Source organism: Vicia villosa, linkage group LG1, assembly GCF_029867415.1.
Source record: "Vicia villosa cultivar HV-30 ecotype Madison, WI linkage group LG1, Vvil1.0, whole genome shotgun sequence".
Lineage (NCBI taxonomy): Eukaryota > Viridiplantae > Streptophyta > Magnoliopsida > Fabales > Fabaceae > Vicia > Vicia villosa.
In genome coordinates, this window is record NC_081180.1 from 120,664,907 (window position 1) to 120,689,257 (window position 24,351).

The window sequence follows — 24,351 nt, forward strand, 5'->3', positions numbered from 1 at the left end:
CAAATTTGGCGTAGTGGAATCTTAAATAATTCTGGCTAACTGTGTCAAATGCTTTTTCAAAATCAATATTCAAAGCAAAGCATTTGCTCCAATCTCTTTTAGCCATGACGATAATTTCATTCACCATTAAAGCTTCCTCATATATGTTTCTTCATGCGATAAAAGCTGACTGCTTGATAGAAACTAGCTTCCCGATCACATTCATGAGTCTTGATGCAAGGATTTTTGACAAAATCTTTTGGAGGTAGCCTACTAAACAGATTGGACGGTATTCGGAAACAGACCTAATTTTAAAAGTATCTAGTAAAATACGAATATCACATGCAATGAACTTATGGACAACCACTTTCTCTACCGAATTGATGCAGTCAAACACCATTAAGGCATCTGGCCAAACCAATATCTTCTCCATGTGAATAGTCTTGGCCACTTGCAGGCTCCACTTAATTGGCTGCATCTCAGTAATAGTAGGATCGACTGATATAGCCTCCTTCAGACAAGCAGCATAGATGAATTCAAAATTCCAACTTTTTGAATATACAGCCAAAGGCCACCGAGTCATCACTAAAACATCATGGGTCATCACCGCAACATCACTGTCATCACTCAACAAGCTAGTATCAAGGATATTGGGTCTATTTTTGATGATTTTAGGAACTTGTTTGTTAAACTCCATCACAAAATCCCACATCTCTTGCGCAACTAGACATGGTTCCTTAAATTCTTGTTGAAAAAGCCAGGCGTTTCTAGAGCTCCAAAACTTTCAAAGCAATGTGCACATAAGTTTAGATCGCACCATGTCAGTACCTTCTAAACATACTGGTAACCAATCCAGAACATCAATGTTGGGGAAGAAAAGGAAGCCAGTCGAAAATACTCACAATGCGGAAACAGATGGCTGGCAGATTCAGGAAACTCAACATATAACAAGCATGTAGTGTCCCCTAACACTTTTGTAACTTATCAAGGACACTCAACATATAACAAGCATATAGTGTCCCCTAACACTTTTGTAACTTATCAAGGACTTCTCCACTTCTCTCCAAGGTAATACATCATGCCAGATTTTGGACACAACTTTGAAGACTTTCCAGCCCGGTCAAGCCAGACAATCCTTGGGAACTGTTCTAGATTGGCCAAAGGCCCAATGTAAAGTTCTAACTATATATATATATATATGCACAAGCCCAATAAAAATTTTCTAACTTATAAAGTCAGCTCACGTAAAGACTCAATGTACACTTTTCTTATCTCCATTTTCACTATACTCTTCTTGGACTCTAATATTACTTGAGAATTGAAGTGCTAACCTTGTAAGTCCACCCTGTACAACCGTACTAGAGATCAATACCATCGATTCCTTAGTCCTACGTCCCTAATTCACACCAATTATGAATCTATAGTGGAAAAATATTAAAGAAGAGTATAATGGATTATTAACCAATAATTTTGATTGAGGCATATAATAATATCCTAAACAATACCAAAATTGCTATCATACGCAAAGATTATGGATCACTTACCATTCCATGTAATATATGGAGAAAAAATTTCAAGAAGTCCTTGATTTAATTTGAAGCTAATGTGAATTTAATGCCAGTCTCTTTCTATAAAAGCTTGGCATTGGAAAAATTGAGTATGCTATAATGACCTTACAGTTTGCAGATCATTCGATCAAACATCCATATGTCATAATAGAATGTTATCGTGAAGATAAACAGGTTTGCCTTTCCAATGGATTTCGTGATTTTAGAAATGTCTGAAGATGGTGAAGTACCTCTCATTTTTGGGATATTGTTTTTAGAGACACGAAGATGCATGATTGAATTAAAAGGTGTTACATTAAACCTAATGATGTGTGATGAGCTAGGAAGTGGGAATAAATAATATTGTAGAAGTCCTTGGTACCATCATTGAAGAAGCTATATTGAATCAAGTTCCAAACCTACCCCAAAGAATATTCAAATCTATTATGTGGGGAGACTTGAAAATATAATAGATAAAAGAAGAAGTAAAAGACTAAATAAAAGGAATCAAGCTCAAGGAACTTCCACCCCATCTCAAATATTTTTTCTTAACTGAAGAAGAGAAATGTCTAACAATCATATGTGCTACCTTAGGCATCGTAAAAGTGAAATGGGATGAGTATTGGAGATTTGAAGGATATTTGCCCTACGGTATGTATGCATAATATTTTTATGAAAATGGACACAAGCCTTTAGTATAACCACAAAGAATCCTTCAATGAAAGAAGTAGTCAGAAAAGAAGTGGGATATTTTCTAGATGCATGTCTTATATATCCAATATATGACATCTCGTGGGTAAGTCTTGTTCGTGTTATACTAAAGAAGAGAAGAACATATGTCATCATGGGAGGGAATAATGATTTAATACCAACTCTAACATTTATTGGTTGGGTAAGGATCATTTTCCTCTTCATTCATTGATTAAATGTTAGAAGGGTCGGTTGTACATGCTTACCACTGTTTCTTAGATGGATACACCGTGTACAATTAAATTGTAGTGGTACCAAAATATCAAGAGAACACAACATTCACCTACCCCTACGATGTGTTTTCCTAAAAAAGTATGTCATTCGGTTTGTGCAACACACTTGTGACGTTCCAAAGGTGCAGGACGTTGCTATTCTTTGATAAGTTTGAAAAGCATATTGAAGTTTTTATGGAAATTTTTTTGTTTTTTTTTCTACTTTTGATAATTGTTGGCATAATATTTCTTATGGTTTAGAAATATATCAAAAGTATTACTTAAATCTTAATTGATAAAAGTGCCATTTTATGGTAAGACAAGGTATAGTTCTAGGTCACAAATATGTCATAAAGGGAATGAGGTTGATCAAGCAAAAATAGATGTAATAGAAAAATTTCAACCTCCCCTAAATGAAAAGTGAACATGATTTTTTCTAGGTCAGACATGTTTCTATTGTAGGTTCATAAAAGATTTTTCAAAAATAGCAAAATCTCTTACGAATTTGCACATATTTTAAGTTTGATGAAACATATAAGTAAGCATTCAATAGTTGTATAGGTCAATTAGTGCATTCAATAGTTGTCTTTAGCGTTTAAAATCATGTGTGATGAAAATGACTTTGTTGTAGGGTAGTCTTTGGTCAAAGAAAGTATAAGCTTTTGTATGTGATATACGTGATATATGTGATTTATTATGCTAGTTATGTTCTTAATCTTGTGCAGTTAAATTATGTTACTATTGAGAAAGAACTGTTAATTGTTGTATATGCATTTAATAAATCAGCACTGCTATGGTGTAGTTGTATATGCAGTTAATTGTTGTATTAATATGCAGTTAAATTCAAAAGTATGTTTAACCGTATTTACATACAGTGTAGTTGTAGCTCTTTGATGTAAGGTTAGCATTTCTCTTAATAAATTAATAGCATATCTATTAGAATCTAAAAGTCATAGTTTACACTTATCATACAGCTTTGAAGTAGTTCTTTGCGAAACAGGAATCAAAGCCAATGATGTAAATATGGATCCTTCTACTCTAACAAAATAAAATTTTCGTCGAAGGGTATCAAAAATTAAACAATAATAAAACCAGTGGCAAGTGGATTTTTTTAACAGACAGATCAATAAAACCGTAGATTAAACAATGAACACATCAAGGAAGAATTGATATAAGATAAACTAGGACACGCTTCTTTCTATTTTCATTAACTTTTTTTTTGTTTCGATGGGTCAACATGTCCCATCCTTTTTTTTTTCTTTTCATCTTTTTCATATATATAATACATTGTTGGTGTAGGGCCTTTATGCTCCCTTCACATATTTAATAAAAGAAAGGAAGCATCTAACTAGTTAAATATTATGTGTTTCAATGTTCATCATATCTCGCCACTTTTCCAATGTGAACATGTATACTATGCTGTTTAATTAACATAATCAGGTTCTTAATTTATTGATTTGCCCCATAACAAATTTATATAATTGATTTTATGCTCTCATATCCTTTCTAGCTGTGAGATGTTCATCTCATGATTATAATAAAACCTTGGTGTCTACTTAGTCTTATCAACTTTAAAAATATTGTTCTTGATAGGGATTCCGTTGAGTGGATTTATTCCGAGGAGAAGGTTTTTACGGTTGCCTCGTGTTACAATTTTTATAACAATCTTCGTATTCATTATGGCCCCGCCAATAGGAATGATGAGGCTTTTGAATTGTTGTGGAAATTGGAAGTTCCGCTCAAAATCAAGGCTTTCGGGTGGAGACTTTTTCGCGATAGACTTCCGGTGAAAGATTTGTTGAAGAACCGAGGTATTTCTATTCCTTTGGATGATTTAAAGTGCTCGTTTTGTGATAATTCATTGGAGTCTAGTTCCCATTTATTTTTTAGTTGTTTGGTGGTGAAAAATATTTGGAGTGAGATAGCTAATTGGGTTGGTAAAGGGGATAGAGTAGATGTCAAGTGTTTGTCGAATTTTATGGATTGGCACTTGTTTTTTAGAAGTAAAAAAGTTAAAGTTAGGAAGTTAGGTTTGGTTTGGCTTGCCACCACTTGGATTATTTGGTTGGTGAGGAATGGTGTTTGTTTTCGGAAGGAAGAATGGAATGTGAATAATACCGTGTGGAATATTAAGCATTTGGTTTGGAGGTGGTCTTTTTGCGGGAAAATTACTCATCCCAATTATTCTCTCTACGAGTTTTGCAAGGATCCTTTGCATTTTTTGTCGTAGTTGTAATTGGTTTGTAATTCTCTTTTTGTCGGGTAATCCCCGTTCTCTTCGTGTAATTGGGTTGGAGAACCCTTAGTTCTCCGTTTGATCAATATATCTCGCTTAAAAAAAAAAAAAAATTAAGAACCTGATTATGTTAATTAAACAGCATAGCAGACATGTTCACATTGGAAAAGTGGCGAGATATGATGAACATTGAAACACATAATATTTAAGTAGTTAGATGCTTCCTTTCTTTTATTAAATAAGCAAAGGGAGGATAAAGGCCCTACACCAACAATGTATTTTATATATGAAAAAGAGAAAAAAAAGGATGGGACATGTACCCCCATCGAAACAAAAAAAGAAAATTAATAAAAATAGAAAGAAGTGTGTCCTAGTTTATCTTAGATCAATTCTTCATTGATGTGTTTATTGTTTAATCCACGGTTTTATTGATCTGTCTGTTAAAAATATCCACTTGCCACTTGTTTTAATATTGTTCTCGCTACCCTTCGACGAAAATTTTATTTTGTTAGAGTAGAAGGATCCATATTAACATCATGGCTTTGATTATTGTTTCGCAAAGAAATACTTCAAAGCAGTATGATAAGTTGATAAGTGTAAATTATGACTTTAGATTCTAATAGATAATGTTATAAATTTATCAAATGCATTATGCATATACAACAATTAACAGTTCTTTCTCAATAGTAGCATAATTTAATTGCACAAGATTAAGAATATAACTAGCATAATAAATCACATGCAAAAGCTAATACTTTCTTTGACCAAAGACTATCCTACAACAAAGTCACTTTCATCACACATGATTTTAAACGATAAAGAATCAGGGAAAATCACTATAGGTGTATACACTAATTTACCTATACAAAGTATTGAATGCTTACTTAGGTAGTGTTTGACCCAACTTTTTATCTACTTTTCTTCTCCTTACAAGGAGATGGAGGGCCAAACACATTTTTTATAAAGCTCTTAGGAAAAAAAGTAGCTTTTTTTTCAAGGCAAAAAATTAAATAAAAGGAGCTTGTAAAAAAGGCGTTGAAACCAGCTTTTTCAGAGCTTAAAACATGTGGCCGCGGTTCGAATCCCAACGAAAGCATTTTCTTTAAAAAAAATTGCGCTAGTGCAGTAAACGACAATTTTTCAATTTTTTCTACGGTTCATAACATCTATAGTTATGTTTTATTTTATTATTTTCTTCTTCTGTTTACATCATCATTTTTGTAGATACTAGTTTTGTCCAACTTTTTATTTGTTTTGTATATTATATTATATTTTATTGTATAATGATTTTCAATAATAATATTATTAAACTATACAGTATATTATAGATGTTAATACACCAATTAATCAATACGCATTATATATATATATATATATATATATATATATATATATATATATATATATATATATATATATATATATATATATATATATATATATATATATATATATATATATATATATATATATATATATATATATATATATATATATATAACTTTAATAAAAAAATTAAAATTAAAAATAACTCTAAAGTTTAAAAAATAATCATAACCAAACAACTTTAACTTAATTTTAAAAGCTCTTATTTTTAACTTTAACTTTAAAATAACTTTTAAGACTTAAAAAAGTCGGGCCAAACGAACTCTTATATGTTTCATCAAACTTAAAATATGTGTTTTTTACGAGCAAGTTCGTAAGAGATTTCGTTATTTTTGAAAAATCTTTTATGAACCTATAATAGAAACATGTCTGACTTAGAAAAAATCGTATCCACTTTTTAATTTTTTATTTAAGAGAAGGTTGAAGTTTTTTTTTTGCTTGATTAACCTCAATCCCTTTATGAGAGATTTGGTGACCTAGAACTATTCCTTCTCTTACCATGAAAGTAACACTTTTATCAATTAAGATTTAAGTAATACTTTTGATATATTTCTAAACCAAGAGAAAAATTATGCCAACAATTATTAATAGAACCAAAAACAAAATTTTTTCCGTAAAAGCTTCAATATGCTTTTCAAGCATAATCAAAGAATAGAAACGTCATACCTTTGGAACGTCACAGAAGTGTTACACAAACCGAATGGCCTACTTTTTAAGGAAAATACATCGTAAGAGTAGGTGAATGTTGTGTTCTCTTGATATCTTGGTACCACTACAATTTAATTGTACTCGGTGTATCCATCTAAGAAACAATGGTAAGCATGTACAACTAACCCTTCTAACATTTAATCAATGAATGAAGAGGAAAATGATCCTTACTCATTTTTGTGTTAATCCTTAAGTAGTATATACACACTCTCTAACCAGTAAATGTTTGAATTGGTATTAAATCATTATTGCCTTGCATGAGCACATTTGTTCCTCTCTTCTTTAGTATAACACGAACAAGACTTACCCACTAGATGTCATATATTGGATATATATATATATATATATATATATATATATATATATATATATATATATATATATATATATATATATATATATAAGACATGCATCTAGAAAATGTACCACTTCTTTTCTAACTACTTCTTTCATTATGGTTATACTACTGGCTTGTGTCCATTTTCATAAAAATATTATGCATAAATACCGTAGGGAAAATATCCTTCAAATCTTCAATACTCATCCCATTTCACCTTTACGATTCTTAAGTTAGCACATATGATTGTTAGACATTTCTCTTCTTCAGCTAAGAAAAAATATTTGGAACTTGATTCAATATAGCTTCTTTAATGATGGCATCAAGAACTTCTACATTATTACTTATTCTCACTTCCTCATCATACATCATTAGGTTTAATGTATCACACCTTCTAATCCAAGCATGCATCATCTTGTCTCTAAAAATGGTCTCCCAAAAATTAGAGGTACTTCACCATCTTAAGACATTTCTAAAATTACGAAATCCATTGGAAAGACAAACATCTTCTATTATGACATATAGACGTTTGATCGAACGATCTGCAAACTGTAAGGTCATTATTGCGTACTCAATTTTTCCAATGTCAAGCTTTTATAGAAAGAGATTGGAATTAAACTCACATTAGCATCAAAGAAAATCAAGGACTTCTTGAAATTTTTGCTCCATATATTACATGGAATGGTAAGTGATATGTAATCTTTGGGTATGATAGGAATTTTTGTATTGTTTAAGATATCACTACATGCCTCAATCAAAATTATTGGTTCATCATCCATTATACTCTTCTTTAATATTTTTCCACTGTGGAACCATAATTGGTGTTAATTAGGGACGTAGGACTCTGGAATCGATGATAATGATCTCTAGTACGGTGGCACAGGGCGGACTTACAAGGTTAGCACTTCAATTCCCAAGTAATTTTAGAGTTCAAAACGAGTATAGTGAAAATGGAGATAATAAAAGTGTGCATTGAGTCTTTATGTGTGCTATCTTTATAAGTTGGAAAGTTTTGATTGGGCTGGTGCATAGCTAGAACTTTGCATTAGGCCTTCGTCCAGCCTAGAATAGTTTCCCCCAAGGATTGTCGGACGTGACCGGGTTGGGAAGTCTTCAAAGTTGTGTCCAAACTCTGGCGAGATGTATTACCTTGGAGAGAAGTAGAGAAGTCCTTGATAAGTTACAAAAGTGCCATGGGACAAGCGCATTAAATACTTTCTCATCATTGGGATGTTTTACCATTCCTCTTTAGCAAATGGCTCTAGGTATTTAGATTAGGGAAACGTTCCCCTATCTAGGGTGCTCTAGTACATTTGATCTAATGGTTCTTTGACGAAACTGTCACTTCTCTACCCTTAAATCTTCCTTCAACTCTTAATTTGGACTGTTGATTTGTGAACGATTTTCCTATAAAAGCCTAGTTCCTGATCAAACGTCTCTTTTGCTTCATTTGATATTCAAAGTTTACCTCCTCCTTGGTTTTTTCTAATGATCACTTATTTAGGGGCTTTAAACTTTTTATTGCTTCCTCTCTGTTGGGTCGTTCTTCTCTCTTCATCTTCTCGAAAGGTACATCCTCTTTTTTTCGTGTGTCGTTATGGTTAACCCAAGAGATGTGGACATATACAATTAATGTTCTTGAGCTTGCTAGTGATGATTCTTCATCGTCTGTGGGAGTTGAGAATCCTGACCTCATAGACCTCTTCTACACTTTGAACTTTCATATTCTGTCCCTGAAGCACCCAGTGTTAGCTTTAGGTCGGGATTGGATTATTTCAGTGATGAGGGTAATTCTTCTATTAATGAATTTTTCGTTTGTGTTACTTTTCTTGCTCACGCCGAATTTAACTTGGGTCTTGTTTTATCTTAGATAACATTGTGAGAGATTGATTGCTCCATTTAGTATCTCTAGAAAAGCCTTCCCTGTCATTGTTCTATTTTTGTTGACCAACCTAGTTTATTTGTGATGTAGAAACAAAAAATGTTTAACCTAAGGAGTTGATGGCATCAATAGATGCAGGTGATTATTCATGGGTGAGCCTTCCATATCTAGAAATAGTTTCTTTTTATATACAAGAGGTTGTTGTAGATAAGGATACCTTCGAGGTGTGACCATCCTATGATTAGCTGATCGCCACCATTCCCACTAATAAGAGGATGTGCAACAAATTTTTCATATGCTTTATTCTTTACTCTTACTGTATTTTCCTAAAGTTGGGTGTTTTACTCCCCATACCGATTTCGAAATGGAGGTTTTGAGTCACATTTGAATTTCCCCCTCACAACTTCACCTAGTTTCCTAAGCCTCTGTATGGGTGTTCCAGTATTGGTATAAGTACAAGGAGTAGTTGTTGGTTTCTGCCTTGAAAAACCTCTTCTTTAACCTTTTTTTTGTGAACTCTAAACCAAAGAAAGGGGATGGACATGATTAGTTTCCATTCATCAGAATGACAATAAGATCTTCTAGGTTTACGCTGAAAGTTGGAAGAAGTTTAAGCACCATTATTTCCTAGCAACCCCTATTTCTCCCACAGGTCATGTAGAATTCTATGATTTTTCAGCTTCTCCCACGATGCCAGCTGGTTGTACTAACAGGGCCATAAGGTTCTGGACCCTATACCACTTTGATGAAAAGGTGATATGTTATATAGTTTTTGTATATCTCCCTTACTTATTAAAACAAAGCTACAAAGGAGACGTTACTTTCGTTTTTAAACAAGACAATAAGTTGCCAGGATTTTTTAAACGCATAGTTTGTTGGGTAAATGAACGATCTCTTTAGTACTGAATTTGACTTTGTTTTGTTGGGATTGCTGTTAACTTGTATTGGGTTTTCCCCCCTCACTCTTTGTTTTCTTTGAGAAGAGATCAAGAGAAAGGGAGAGGATGATTCCTCGTATCCAATCAAGCTTACACCAGCTAAGAGGCATGCAATTCGTCGGGAAGTTGAGGGTGGGTATCTTTAGCAACGGATTAGTGGAGGGAATCCTACTACTTTCAAAGTTCCTCAATGATAAGTGTAAATTGTATCTATTTTTGTGTATAAGTTTTGTTGCACTTATCTATTCTTTTTTTCAATATTGTTTGAATAAAGACTGTTTTATGGTTTAAATACGTTTACTTTGCGAATAATTTTATTTTCGTGTACTTATGAACTGTTTGATAGTTTTTATTTCTTTTGTAGGTATTTTTGCATATTCGGAGCCCTGAGGAATAAAGTGTCGAAGAAACAGAATCAATCGCGCGTTTTTGGAAGAAAATAAGTTCTGGTGTAGGTGTGTTGCGCGCACAAAAGGCGCTTTGCACAGCCTGTAAGGTGAATAATACATTTTGGCAGTCCATAGGGCACGTCGCATGGTCTAGAGGGTGCATTGCGCGCTATGGCGGTTTGGTACATAAGTGAGAGGGTGAATCACATGCTATAGGACGCATCGCGCGCTATGCCTTTTCAGATTTTGTATAAATAGATTAGAACATATTTTTTTGGTTTTTTATCATCTTTTCTTTGACAAAGTTGAGCTCTGATCCATTATTTGTAGTTTAGAGGTTCAAGCAACATCATTGGGTGAATCATCACGTCGATTGGTCGTGGGATGTTTCCGATTGTGCCGACAATGCGAGAAGTTTTTGTTTGTGTTCCTTCTTCCTTGTGATCCATTCCAATGGTGGGTGTTGTATGTATATTCTTATCTTCGTATATGTACATTTATCGATCTTGGGATCGTATATTTGCTTTACAAATAATTATTGATGTTCTTCTTGATTTTTTTGCTTAAATGCTTCGGATTTGTGTTTTTGTAGAAATAGACATCATGAATCCTGATTAAGGATAATATCTATTAGTTTCTAAACACTATCCATATATTTAGGGCCGATAATCGTTGTTAGTATCAGAGCTTAATGCCTATGTGTTATTTGTGTCGGTTGGGAAATCGACGATGCGACTGATATGATTGTCCGTAACTTTGTGTTAGACATAAACCTCTGCTGTGGTGCGTCTCGAGTGATGCCTGGTGATTTTGATGCGTATTGTAGGTGTAGTGTGATAGATCTTCATATTTAAGTATTTGACGGGTAGAATGAAATACGATTCCATAATGAATTCTCTTGAGCTGCAATAGATTGTTTATCAGCTTTTATTTACTTTTCCCACATTTTACCTTCCGCACCCAAAACCATACTTAGAAGGATTGAAACTGTTGAATGGTAGTTCTTCCCTCTCGCTAATCCTTGTGGAGACAATACGATATAACATATATTACCCGGTAATAATATACCGTTTTTTTTTTGCTTGCCACTTTACTGCTTTAACAAAATGGCGCCGTTGTCGGGGATTGGTGTTGATATTAACTATGTCGCGATAGTTTTGCTTTCTATGTTTCGTAAATATGTCAATATCGTATATTTTGTGCATTTTCTCATACTTGTATATTCTTGTATAGTTGTTTGTATAGTTATACATACTTCGATTTTGTTTAGTGAGCTGACTAAACAAGTTGAACTCGGATTAGCTCTTTAATTACAAATCTTAACTTTTCAACTTGTTTATTCATTTTCACTAAACCATTTGTAAAAATTGTGTTTGTGTTTTTTCTTATTGTTCAAGTTTGTGCACATATGTGTTGTTTACGTATTGTTGTGAATATTATTGTTTTGTAACATTTGTTCAAGTGTGTGGTTAGGCATTTTCTTTAGGTGTGCGTTAAGACGAAAGCATTGGCGTATCGTGGAGGAAGTTACTACCCGTGCACAATAAATGTGTCGAGCTTACAACGTAAAACAAGCGCTTGTTGGGAGGCACCCCAACGGTTGTGAATTTTGTAAATTTTATTAGTTGTATAAAATGAGATGTGTACGTGTTAAGTGGAGGTTACACCAGTTGTGCTGTATTCTGGACTGGTTTTGTATTTCTGGTGTAGCGCACTTAGCACGCTCAATCACGCTTAACACGCCCTGCTACATTCAGTCAGTGAATTATTTTTATTTGTTCACTTGGCTCCCCTCTGTTTTCCTACTTTCAACTAGGCTATTTAGTAGTAATTAATAGTAGGGTTAATACCTATTTTGCCCCCTGCCATATGGGGTGTAGTTGAAAAACCCCTGCCAAAAAAAAAAAGTTTCAAGAAGTGCCTCGTAAAATTTCAGAAGTTTGATTTTGAACCTTTTTCACGCCACCTCATTAAAAAGTCTGATGTGGCAATTTTTTTTTATTATTTTTAATGACGTGGATGGCACAGGTGGCATTTTTATTATTTTTTATTTATTTTAATTCCACTTGACATTTTTATTATTACTTTATTATTAATTTGCCACATGTATTTTATATTATTTTTATTTTTTGTTAATATAAGAAAACATGTTAAAAATTTGTTGAAGGTGGGTTAATACCTATTTTGCCCCCTGCCATATGGGGTGTAGTTGAAAAACCCCCTGCCAAAAAAAAAAGTTTCAAGAAGTGCCTCGTAAAATTTCAAAAGTTTGATTTTGAACCTTTTTCACGCCACCGCATTAAAAAGTCTGATGTGGCAATTTTTTTAATTTTTTATTATTTTTAATGACGTGGATGGCACAGGTGGCATTTTTATTATTTTTTATTTATTTTAATTCCACTTGACATTTTTATTATTACTTTATTATTAATTTTAATGCCACATGTATTTTATATTATTTTTATTTTTGGTTAATATAAGAAAACATGTTAAAAATTTGTTGAAGGTGGGTTAATACCTATTTTGCCCCCTGCCATATGGGGTGTAAAAAACAATTTCAATGTTAAAAATTTGTTAAAGGTGGGAGTTAAACCCACTCCCTCCCACTCCAAGCTGAAGTGCCTAGCCACTGGGCTGGATGATACAAGTTGGTGCATGATTGCATTTAATTATTCTTATAGTATCCAACTAATTATTTGTATTTAATTGATATTTATATACAACTAGTTATACTGGAACTTTTTTAATATATATTTTATATACTATTACTATAGATTTTATAATACTGTTTTATAAACTAAATTAAATTAATAGAAAATAATATTAATTAATAACGTTAATAGTAAATTAAATTAAATATAAATATTAACATAAATTGTTTAAATTAAATTAATTAACATAAATATAATGTTAATAGTAAAATAATATTAAATAAATTAAATAAAAATAAATTAAATTAAACATAAACGTTAAATTAAATTAAACTAATATTAATTAGAAAATATAAACTAAATTAAATTTATATTATTTAATAACGTTAAATTAAATAATACTAATATTAATTAATAGTAAAACAAATTAACACTAACAGTAAAATAAATATTAATTATTATTTTAGTTTAATTTAGTTTAATTTAGTTTATATTTAGTTTATATTTAGTTTATATTTTATAATTTAGTTTAATTTAGTTTAACAGTAAAACAAATTAACAGTAAAATTATTTTATAATTTAGTTTATATTTTACAAATTAACAGTAAACATAAACGTTAAATTAAAATATATTTAGTTTATATTTTATAATTTAGTTTAACAGTAAAACAAATTAACAGTAACACTAAAGTATAAAATAATAATATTTATATTAATTTAGTTTAATTTAGTTTATATTTTATAATTTCATTAACATTAACAGTAAAATAAATATTAATTATTATTTTATAATTTAAGTAATATTAATTAATAACATTAACTAATAAATATTAACTAATAACTAATAATTATTAACTAATAATATTTATATTAATTAATCATGAAAACATTAATTATTAATTCTAATAACGTTAACATTAACTATTATAATGTAGCGAAGGCATATCTATAACAAGAAGCAGCACGCAGCCTAGTGGTAATGGTGCTGGCCATGTATTCTTTGTGTCCTGCGTTGAACACCCATTAGGACCATTTTTTGAGCTTTTATATTTAACATTTCAAAAACCAAACAATAAAATAATAATAAAAGTGCCAAGTGGAATTAAAATAAATAAAAATAATAAAAATGCCACCTGTGCCATCCACGTCATTAAAAATAATAAAAAAATTTTAAAAAAATTGCCACATCAGACTTTTTAATGAGGTGGCGAGAAAAAGGTTCAAAATCAAACTTCTGAAATTTTACGAGGCACTTCTTGAAACTTTTTTTTTGGCAGGGGGATTTTTCAACTACACCTCATATGGCAAGGGGAAAAATAGGTATTAACCCTTAATAGTATTATGTTTAATTCTTTTTTTTTGGTGTTTAGATTCGAATTTTGACCAAATTGCTTGAAGTAGTATTTGGTAATTCTTTGATTTTGATTTATTCAACATGCCAATTGTGCGGTAATGATTGTCCAAATTTGTATGTTGCAAGGTACTCGTTTATCGCTTTCTATCGCATAGCATGTTTAGGAGATTTTTTATTTGTACAGTTTTCATATCATTCATTCTTTTTGCATAACTTGCTCATGATTTGAATCACATTAGTTTCTCCTTTTTACCCACAAATGTGAGGTAGCTTTCCATTGTGTATATATGCGAGAGACCAACATTTCTTATTTTAACTCGGTGTTAATGTGTTTAATCTTTCGTTTGTATTGACTTTGTGATACACGAAAGTGATCAAGGCACTTGTTTGATTTTTAGCATAAATAGTAGCCAAATAGTTTCACCTTGTGACTGTGTGACCATTCGTAACCCCTTTGAGCCTTTTTATCATTGTCCATTTTGTTCTTGAACTTGAGACACAGTTCACCTTTTTAATGGATTGTGATTGTTGTCTTTTTTTCTTGAACCCTCAACTATGATGTATAGTTTAGATTTTTACATTGCCGTAGAAAGTAGGGAGTATTCACTTTATGTTGTGGTTGAATTCAAGTTGGGGAGAGGAGTGTGTTATTCGTTTATAGTGTGATTTCTATGTGGTTGAGAAAAAGAAAAGAAAAGCAAACAAATTGTGAGAAAGAAAAGAAAAAGAAAAAAATAGAAAAAGTTTGAAAAAGAAAAAAAAGAAAAGAGTAGTCGAATAAGATTGTGCTAATAAGTATTGTGTTTTGGTGTGAAATGTGTGGTTAAGGAAGAAAGTTAATTCAAGATTTCATTGCATGAATCTTTGTTGATCGATCGCTCCCTTAGGTTTAGGCAAGTTTTTGTTTCGATTAGCTTTAGGACTAATCCCTTGTTTGTTAACCGAGCCGCATTACAACCTTGAAAATCCTTGTGATTCGTGTCGTTGCATTTTCAATACGAATTTTGGATGAACGCATAATTTTGTCTTTTGTTTGCAAGATTGTCGGATGTGTGTGTGTGTGTGTGTGTGTGTAAAAGTCCTCACCTTTCGGTGTTTTTCATCTACCGATGAACTTTTTCTAGGCGTGATTCATGTTTGAGCTTATTTTGTTTTGGAATGTTTTGTATAACTTTTGTACTTCGGATTCATTTTGTTTTCATGTTTTCGTTGTAAGATTGTGGTAAGTTTTTTCTTTGTTTGTGCGTTTTTGTTTAAGCCTTACAATTGTTTCGTTTTTCTAAACATTGTTGATTCTTGATTCTTTGGATTTTTGCTTTTACGATTTGAGTTGTTTGGCTTGTTTGAGGAAAAATAAGTTTAAGTTGGGGAGAGTTTGATAAGCGCAAATTGTATCTGTTTTTGTGTATAAGTTTTGTTGCACTTATCTATTCTTTTTTACAATATCGTTTGAATAAACACCGTTTTATTGTAAATATGTTTACTTTAATAATTGTATTTTCGTATACTTGTGTACCGTTTGACAGTTCTTATGTGTTTTTGTAGGTATTATTGCATTTTTGGAGCCTCGAGGAATAAAATGTCAAGGACACGGCTTCAAACGCACTTTTTTGGAAGAAAATAAGTTCTGGTGTGGGTGCGTCACGCACACAAAGGGCGTGTCGCGCGGCCTGAAGTTAAGAATAAATTTTGGAAGTCCGAAGGGCACATCGCGCGGTCTAGAGGGCGCATTGTGCGCTATGTTGGCATGGTATATAAGTGAGAGGGTGCATCGTGCGCTCTATCGACAATGCGAGAAGTTTTTGCTTGTGTTCCTTCTTCCCTGTAACCCATTCCAATGGTGGGTATTGTATGTATATTTTTATTTTCTTGTATGTACATTTGTCTATCCTGGGATTGTATATTTGCTTTACAAATAATTATTGATGTTGTTCTTGATTTTTTTGCTTAAATGCTTCAGATTTGTGTTGTTGTAGAAATAGACATCATGAATCTTGATTAAGGATAATATTTGTTAGTTTTTAAACTCTAGACATACATTTAGGGCTGATAATCTTTGTGGGTATTTGAGCTTAATGCCTATGTGTTGTTTGTGTCGGTTGGGAAATCGGCGATGCGAGTGATATGGTTGTCTGCAACTTTGCGTTAGACATAAACCTCTGTTGTGGTGCGTCTCAAGTGATGCCTAGTGATTTTGATGCCTATTGTAGGTGTAGTGCGATAGATCTTCAGATTTAAGTATTTGACGGGTAGAATAAAATACGATTCCAGAAAGAATTTTCTTGAGCTGCAATAGATTGTTTATCTGCTTTTATTTATTTTTCCCGCATTTTACCTTCCTCGCCCAAAACCAAACTTAGAAGGATTGAAACTGTTGAATGCTAGTTCTTCCCTTTCACTAATCCCTTTGGAGACGATACGATATAATCTATATCACCCGATAATAATATACCTATTACTTTTTCTTACCGCTTTACCATTTTAACACTCAACCTCTCTTCGAGCAACGAAGTAAGAAAAATAATGAGTGACTAATTGCTTTGAATGGGACCAAAAATATTGTAGCAAAGCGTCTACTCGAGGAAGTCCTGCTAAAAAATCCAATTTGGTTGTAAATTAGGTCTTAAAGAACTTAAAAGAGTTGCATGTTATTGTACGCCTTTGAACTTCCACCATTTTCTAAAAACTATCAAATTTATTTAAACTGTAAGGTTATATATGAGAATTTGGAGAGGAGGGGGAGACTTTCCAAAATAATTTTTTTTAAATGTAGAAGAATAGTTGACATTTTTTGAAAAAATGATTTTGTATAGAATGATGTAAAAGTGTTTATTATTACTATAGTTTTAATTTTTAGAATACAATAACAACATAAAAGATATTTGAAAATTTATGTAAATCCCAAAACCCTCAAAAATCATCGTTCAATACAAATTTTGAGTTCCCTCATATTATGAGGTTTTTAGTGTTATGAATAAAATCAAACACTCCAAAACCTTTCTAATCAAAATCCTTTAATTCTTTCTACTCAATCATTTTCTTTTTCAAAATCATCTCTTCCTTTCCCCTAGAAACTCTTAAATATATCCTCAAAATATTTCAAGTGTAGGAGTTTCTTCTAAATATTTATAAAGAGCTATATCAGATTCAATTTAATTCTTCTGTTGCATAAAGAAAAATTCTATTCTTACACTACATTCATACATCTACATTGTATTTCACTGTTCACAAATACGATAAACAGCGAAATATTACAAAAATATATTTTTTTAATTATATTTTATTTTATTCTTTATTGAGAGGTACAAAAACAAAATTATATGATTAACCAATTTCATAATTTTATTAACCAACATTTTAAATTTTATTAACCAACTTCATGATTATTAAAAGTTTGGGCAGTTTATTAACCAACTTCATAACTTCATTAACTAATTTTTTACATTTCATTAACCAACTTTATTTTACTACTAAAAATTATTTTTAATATCCACTACAAGAAAATTGACTTTTTGTGACACTCAAAAAGTGTCACTAAAAGTCAATAATCCGTAGGTAAAAAGCTTGCAGACATTGAGTGACGCCCACCCCTAGCGTCAATTATAAGGGGGTGTAATGCTACGGTATAATAAGTGTCACGATAGATTTCCAAGCAAATTCTCTAATGTTGCAACTCTATTATCTGCATTGGAGCTAGAACTAGCATGCCGGGGAAGCTTGCCAAGACAACGCACTCGTCCTCTCTTTTCAGGTCCTTTAACCTTTGAATAAGAATCATTCTTCCAGCTTGTAGAATCTTTGGTGGCTTGAGAATCATGTGAGCTGCCTTCCTCCTCTACCATATGCTTCTTTAACTCTTCCTACATGCAACACAAGTAACTTTTCAAATGTAACTCAATATTATTTCTCGCAACCTATGCTATCAAAACGATAAATAATAACTCAATAGCAAAAAATGGACATTAGCAGAACTCAATATTATTTCTTCTTTGACTCTCTGTTGCAACCTTTCTTAGATCACGACATTTTAAAATCAAATTCTGCATTAAAAGGGGGTTTGCAAAATAAGACAAACGGTTACACATAAAAAAGATCAAAATATTTTATGACAGACAATTTGCATCAAGTGGCCATAATAGCTACTGTAACAACATCATTGAAAGGTCTTGTAGCTGTCAGGGGAGAGTCTTCTTCTATAGTTAGCTAATGTTAAAATACTAATTCATTTATTTTAAACAATACATCAAAATATATTAAAGAAAGGAAAATTCTTACAATCACATATGCTGCACTTTCAGTCACAATACTTCCATCTTTTCTAGTTCGAGTATCAATGTAAATTTGTGCCCGTGAAGGTTGCACTCCTCCAGCTTTTGTTGTCTAACATTTATAAAAATAATATCATTCATCCATTATGTATTGAGAAATTAATCAAATGTTATTGATAAATACAAACCATTTCATGAATTAGGTGAGTATTAATTCATCCATTTTGTAAATTTCGTGAAGCTAGCTTAGTTTGCAACTGCTAAACAAATAATAATGTTGATTAGTGTGCAAAGAATTTTCTAAATTCTAATGTGGAAAACAGTGCAAAGAATTTAGAAATAAAATCAATACACACTAATCAACATTATTATTTGTTTAGCAGTTGCAAACTAAGCTAGCTTCACGAAATTTACAAAATGGATGAATTAATACTCACCTAATTCATGAAATGGTTTGTATTTATCAATAACATTTGATTAATTTCTCAATACATAATGGATGAATGATATTATTTTTATAAATGTTAGACAACAAAAGCTGGAGGAGTGCAACCTTCACGGGCACAAATTTACATTGATACTCGAACTAGAAAAGATGGAAGTATTGTGACTGAAAGTGCAGCATATGTGATTGTAAGAATTTTCCTTTCTTTAATATATTTTGATGTATTGTTTAAAATAAATGAATTAGTATTTTAACATTAGCTAACTATAGAAGAAGACTCTCCCCTGACAGCTACAAGACCTTTCAATGATGTTGTTACAGTAGCTATTATGGCCACTTGATGCAAATTGTCTGTCATAAAATATTTTGATCTTTTTTATGTGTAACCGTTTGGCTTATTTTGCAAACCCCCTTTTAATGCAGAATTTGATTTTAAAATGTCGTGATCTAAGAAAGGTTGCAACAGAGAGTCAAAGAAGAAATAATATTGAGTTCTGCTAATGTCCATTTTTTGCTATTGAGTTATTATTTATCGTTTTGATAGCATAGGTTGCGAGAAATAATATTGAGTTACATTTGAAAAGTTACTTGTGTTGCATGTAGGAAGAGTTAAAGAAGCATATGGTAGAGGAGGAAGGCAGCTGTTGAATGCAGTATAGGGCAAGCAACGAAAAAAAATTTGGAAATATTGATCCGGGAATTATCGTCCTCAGAGATGGAGAGATGCCATTCAACAGTTTCTACGGTTTCGAGCTTGGGTTTGAATGAGCAAAAAGTAAACAAAGATATAGACAAGAAAAGAATAAACACATTCTTAGAAGAGAAATAACTTAACAGGAATGTTAATATATTCACTCTTCACAAACATACACTTACCAACCCGTTATACTCAACCTACGATACCCATCTATGTCATCACGTATCTCTCACATAAGCGTCCATCTCTGGAGCACAAACGAGATCATCTCACAACTAAGGTTATCTCTAACGCGAAGTCACGAGAACATTCGTGTTCTCGCGTCGGCGATCTCTCGCGCGCCGCTCAAACACAAAAGCATTAAGAACAGATACAAACAGTGGATGCTAGCTCTAAATCTATCTCTAGAGTTCAGAACCAACAGATTATCATCCTAGATAAGGATTCAAGAAGTTTATCTCTAAAGCACCCCAAATCCCCAGCATAGAGCAAAAATCCAGGATAACATCAACACAGATTCGTAAAGCAAGTTAAACATAACATTATAATCGGTAAATATACATAAGATTCAAGTAAATATACAAACAACCCCAACCAAAGAGAAATACACAAAGAAGAAGAGAAATGAACCAAAGATCTCCCGGTTTGTCAGCTCCGTTTGACGCTCAATCCACCCCCGATCATCCTTATGCAACCTCCGAAGTTGTTTTCTAAGCTAATTTTGATCTAAGAATGAAGTTGATGATGATGGGACTCAAAAATACCCAAACCATGACCTAAAAATTGTGTTTTGGCCCCTTTTAACGAGCTGCTGTCTTAGCAGGTCCGCTTAGCGGACCCCCTCCGCTCAGCGGACTCAAAATTGCTTCCAGACGCTGATTTGCTCCGCTGGAGCTCCGCTCAGCGGACCCCCTCCGCTTAGCGGAGTCTGCTAAAAATCAGATTTTGTTTTCGCCATAACTCGAGAACCGTAACTCCGAATTGCGCCCGGTTCGAAGCGTTGGAAAGCTTATTCAATGCTCTATCCAATAATGAATGAATGGAAACCAAAATGATGATTTTTGTCATCCTTATTTTGAGTCTTTGGAAGTCCGCTTGATGGTGGCTAAGCGGGCTTTCACCAAAATTGCGAAATCGAAGCCGTGCCTTTGACACTTTATTCCTCAAGGCTCCAATAAGCATGAATACCTATAAAAACAAAGGAAAAACTATCAAATGGTATAAAAGTACATGAAAATACAATTATTCATAAAGTATACGTATTTATACACAAGACGAGGAATTATTCAAACGGTATTAACAAAAGTATCGATAAGTGCCACTATTTACATACTCAAAACATCGACATTTTGGCACTTATCAAACTCTCCCCAACTTGAAACTTTGTTTGTCCTCAAACAACGTTAAATAAATCAAAGAATTGAAAGTAATAAACCAAAGAATTGTGAATCAACAAGTTTTGAAAACCAAAAACAAATGTATGGCTCAATACAAAAACGTATAAACAAAGTAAATACTTACCACTATCCTACAACGACAACATGTAAATGAAACGAATCCTAAGCACAAAAAACATATCAAACATTCTAACACAATACATGCTCACATCATGAATCACACCTAGCAAAATTTCATCAATGGATGAAGAACACACAAAGGTGGAGGACTTTTAACACTCATCCAACAATCTTGCAAACAAAAGATTAAATTATGCATTCATCCAAAAATCACATTGAAGATACAAAAGCAAGAATCACAAGGACTTTTCAAGGTTGTAATGTGGCTTGGTTAACAATCAATGGGATATATCCTAAGGCTAATCGAAACAAAAACTTGCCTAAACCTAAGGGAGTGATCAATCCACCAAAGATTCAAACAACAAAATCTCGATTAAACTTCTTCCTTATTCCAAGTTGTCACAACCAAAACACCATACTTATAATTATTCGCTTCTTTTTTCTTTTTGTTTTTCAAAACTTTTTCACATTTTTTTCTTTCTTTTTCTTTTCTTTCTTTTTCACATTTTTTTTTCTTTTTTCTTTCTTTTCAACCTCATAGCAACAACCAAATAAGTAGCAACCATTTCTCTCCCCAAATTGAATTCAACCACACCATCATATGAATACTCCCTACTTTCTAAGGCAAGGTAAAAATTCATAACAAAAATCATGGTTGAGGGTTCAAGAAAACAAAGAAACAATCATCCATGCAAAAATGAGAACTAAACACTCAATGATAAGCATTTAGCAAAAACAACATGGACATTGACAAAAAGGCTCAAAAGGGTTAACAAATGATCACACACTCACAAGGTGAATTGACTATTTGGTTATGGTGGTTGTGCTCAAAATGAAACAAAATGCCTTGATCCTTTTCATGCTTTCATAAAATCAACATAAACAAAAGATTAAGCATAATAAAATCCAGTTAAAACAAAGATTATGGCCTCCAGCATATATGAACAATGGAAAGCTTCCTCACATTTATGGTTTGGGAATTAAAGTGATTCAATCCATAAGCAAGTAATGCAAAAGAATGAATTGTATGATAATTGTACAAATGAAAAGTTTCATAAACATGTTATGCTATAGAAAGCGATAAATGAGTACCTTGAATGATACAACTTCAAAAACAATATCCTACCATACATCCGCAAGTTGAAACACTCAAGCTTTGGAAAATCACCTAAAAAATCTTTGAATTACCGAACAAAATTTGAGTACAAACAACCAACAAAAGAATTAGAAAAACAAAACTAGCATATACTACTAATTAGCCTTGGTGAGAGTGGGAAAAAGGAGTGAACCAAGTGGAATAGGAATCCCACTGATACTAAGCAAGAAAACAAAATTTTACTGTCATCGCTTAGCGGAGCTAGGATCGCTTAGCGGATGACAGAAAAACCTGAAAAATCAGAACAGAAACAGCTGTTCCAATTTTCTCCACTTCACCTAAATACCTCCTAAACATAAAAATAAACAAAATTTAACAACCGTTGGGGTGCCTCCCAACAAGCGCTTGTTTTACGTCGTTAGCTCGACGCCTTTATTGTTTTGGTGTTTGGAAAGTAGCTTCCTCCCGTCATGCCATGGTGACGTCTCACCGCACAAGCCTAAAGAAAGTGTCCTAACCAAAGCACTCAACAAACGTTACGGGTACAAATATATACAACGATTAGACGAACATAAAAACGAAAATATACAACTATATACACAAACAAACACATATGCACAAGTATGGAACACAAACAACTATTATTATACAAAAAGGAAAAATTTGTGAATGTAAACAAGTAAACATATACAAGTGAAAATATACAAGTGAAACTATACAATATATACGATATATACAAAGCTCAAAACCACGAAAACTATTGCGATGCAATTCACATCCATCCCCGGCAACGGCGCCATTTTGTTGAATGCAGTATAGGGCAAGCAACGAAAAAAAATTTGGAAATATTGATCCGGGAATTATCGTCCTCAGAGATGGAGAGATGCCATTCAACAGTTTCTACGGTTTCGAGCTTGGGTTTGAATGAGCAAAAAGTAAACAAAGATATAGACAAGAAAAGAATAAACACATTCTTAGAAGAGAAATAACTTAACAGGAATGTTAATATATTCACTCTTCACAAACATACACTTACCAACCCGTTATACTCAACCTACGATACCCATCTATGTCATCACGTATCTCTCACATAAGCGTCCATCTCTGGAGCACAAACGAGATCATCTCACAACTAAGGTTATCTCTAACGCGAAGTCACGAGAACATTCGTGTTCTCGCGTCGGCGATCTCTCGCGCGCCGCTCAAACACAAAAGCATTAAGAACAGATACAAACAGTGGATGCTAGCTCTAAATCTATCTCTAGAGTTCAGAACCAACAGATTATCATCCTAGATAAGGATTCAAGAAGTTTATCTCTAAAGCACCCCAAATCCCCAGCATAGAGCAAAAATCCAGGATAACATCAACACAGATTCGTAAAGCAAGTTAAACATAACATTATAATCGGTAAATATACATAAGATTCAAGTAAATATACAAACAACCCCAACCAAAGAGAAATACACAAAGAAGAAGAGAAATGAACCAAAGATCTCCCGGTTTGTCAGCTCCGTTTGACGCTCAATCCACCCCCGATCATCCTTATGCAACCTCCGAAGTTGTTTTCTAAGCTAATTTTGATCTAAGAATGAAGTTGATGATGATGGGACTCAAAAATACCCAAACCATGACCTAAAAATTGTGTTTTGGCCCCTTTTAACGAGCTGCTGTCTTAGCAGGTCCGCTTAGCGGACCCCCTCCGCTCAGCGGACTCAAAATTGCTTTCAGACGCTGATTTGCTCCGCTGGAGCTCCGCTCAGCGGACCCCCTCCGCTTAGCGGAGTCTGCTAAAAATCAGATTTTGTTTTCGCCATAACTCGAGAACCGTAACTCCGAATTGCGCCCGGTTCGAAGCGTTGGAAAGCTTATTCAATGCTCTATCCAATAATGAATGAATGGAAACCAAAATGATGATTTTTGTCATCCTTATTTTGAGTCTTTGGAAGTCCGCTTGATGG

The 24,351-nt window shown here is 32.8% G+C and overlaps 2 protein-coding genes across 2 annotated transcripts; one reads left to right on the forward strand and one right to left on the reverse strand.

Moving 5' to 3' along the window:
• Positions 1 to 797: 797 nt before the first annotated feature.
• Positions 798 to 4,718, forward strand: LOC131652934 (uncharacterized). Its single transcript, XM_058922935.1, has 2 exons — positions 798 to 934; positions 4,082 to 4,718. Exons 1-2 carry the CDS (start codon positions 798 to 800, stop codon positions 4,716 to 4,718), a joined length of 774 nt encoding a protein of 257 aa, XP_058778918.1.
• Positions 4,719 to 18,004: 13,286 nt separating this feature from the next.
• Positions 18,005 to 18,835, reverse strand: LOC131652946 (uncharacterized). Its single transcript, XM_058922946.1, has 3 exons — positions 18,826 to 18,835; positions 18,645 to 18,749; positions 18,005 to 18,229 (listed from the first exon to the last, which is right to left on the reverse strand). Exons 1-3 carry the CDS (start codon positions 18,826 to 18,828, stop codon positions 18,005 to 18,007), a joined length of 333 nt encoding a protein of 110 aa, XP_058778929.1. The 5' UTR covers positions 18,829 to 18,835.
• Positions 18,836 to 24,351: the final 5,516 nt, after the last annotated feature.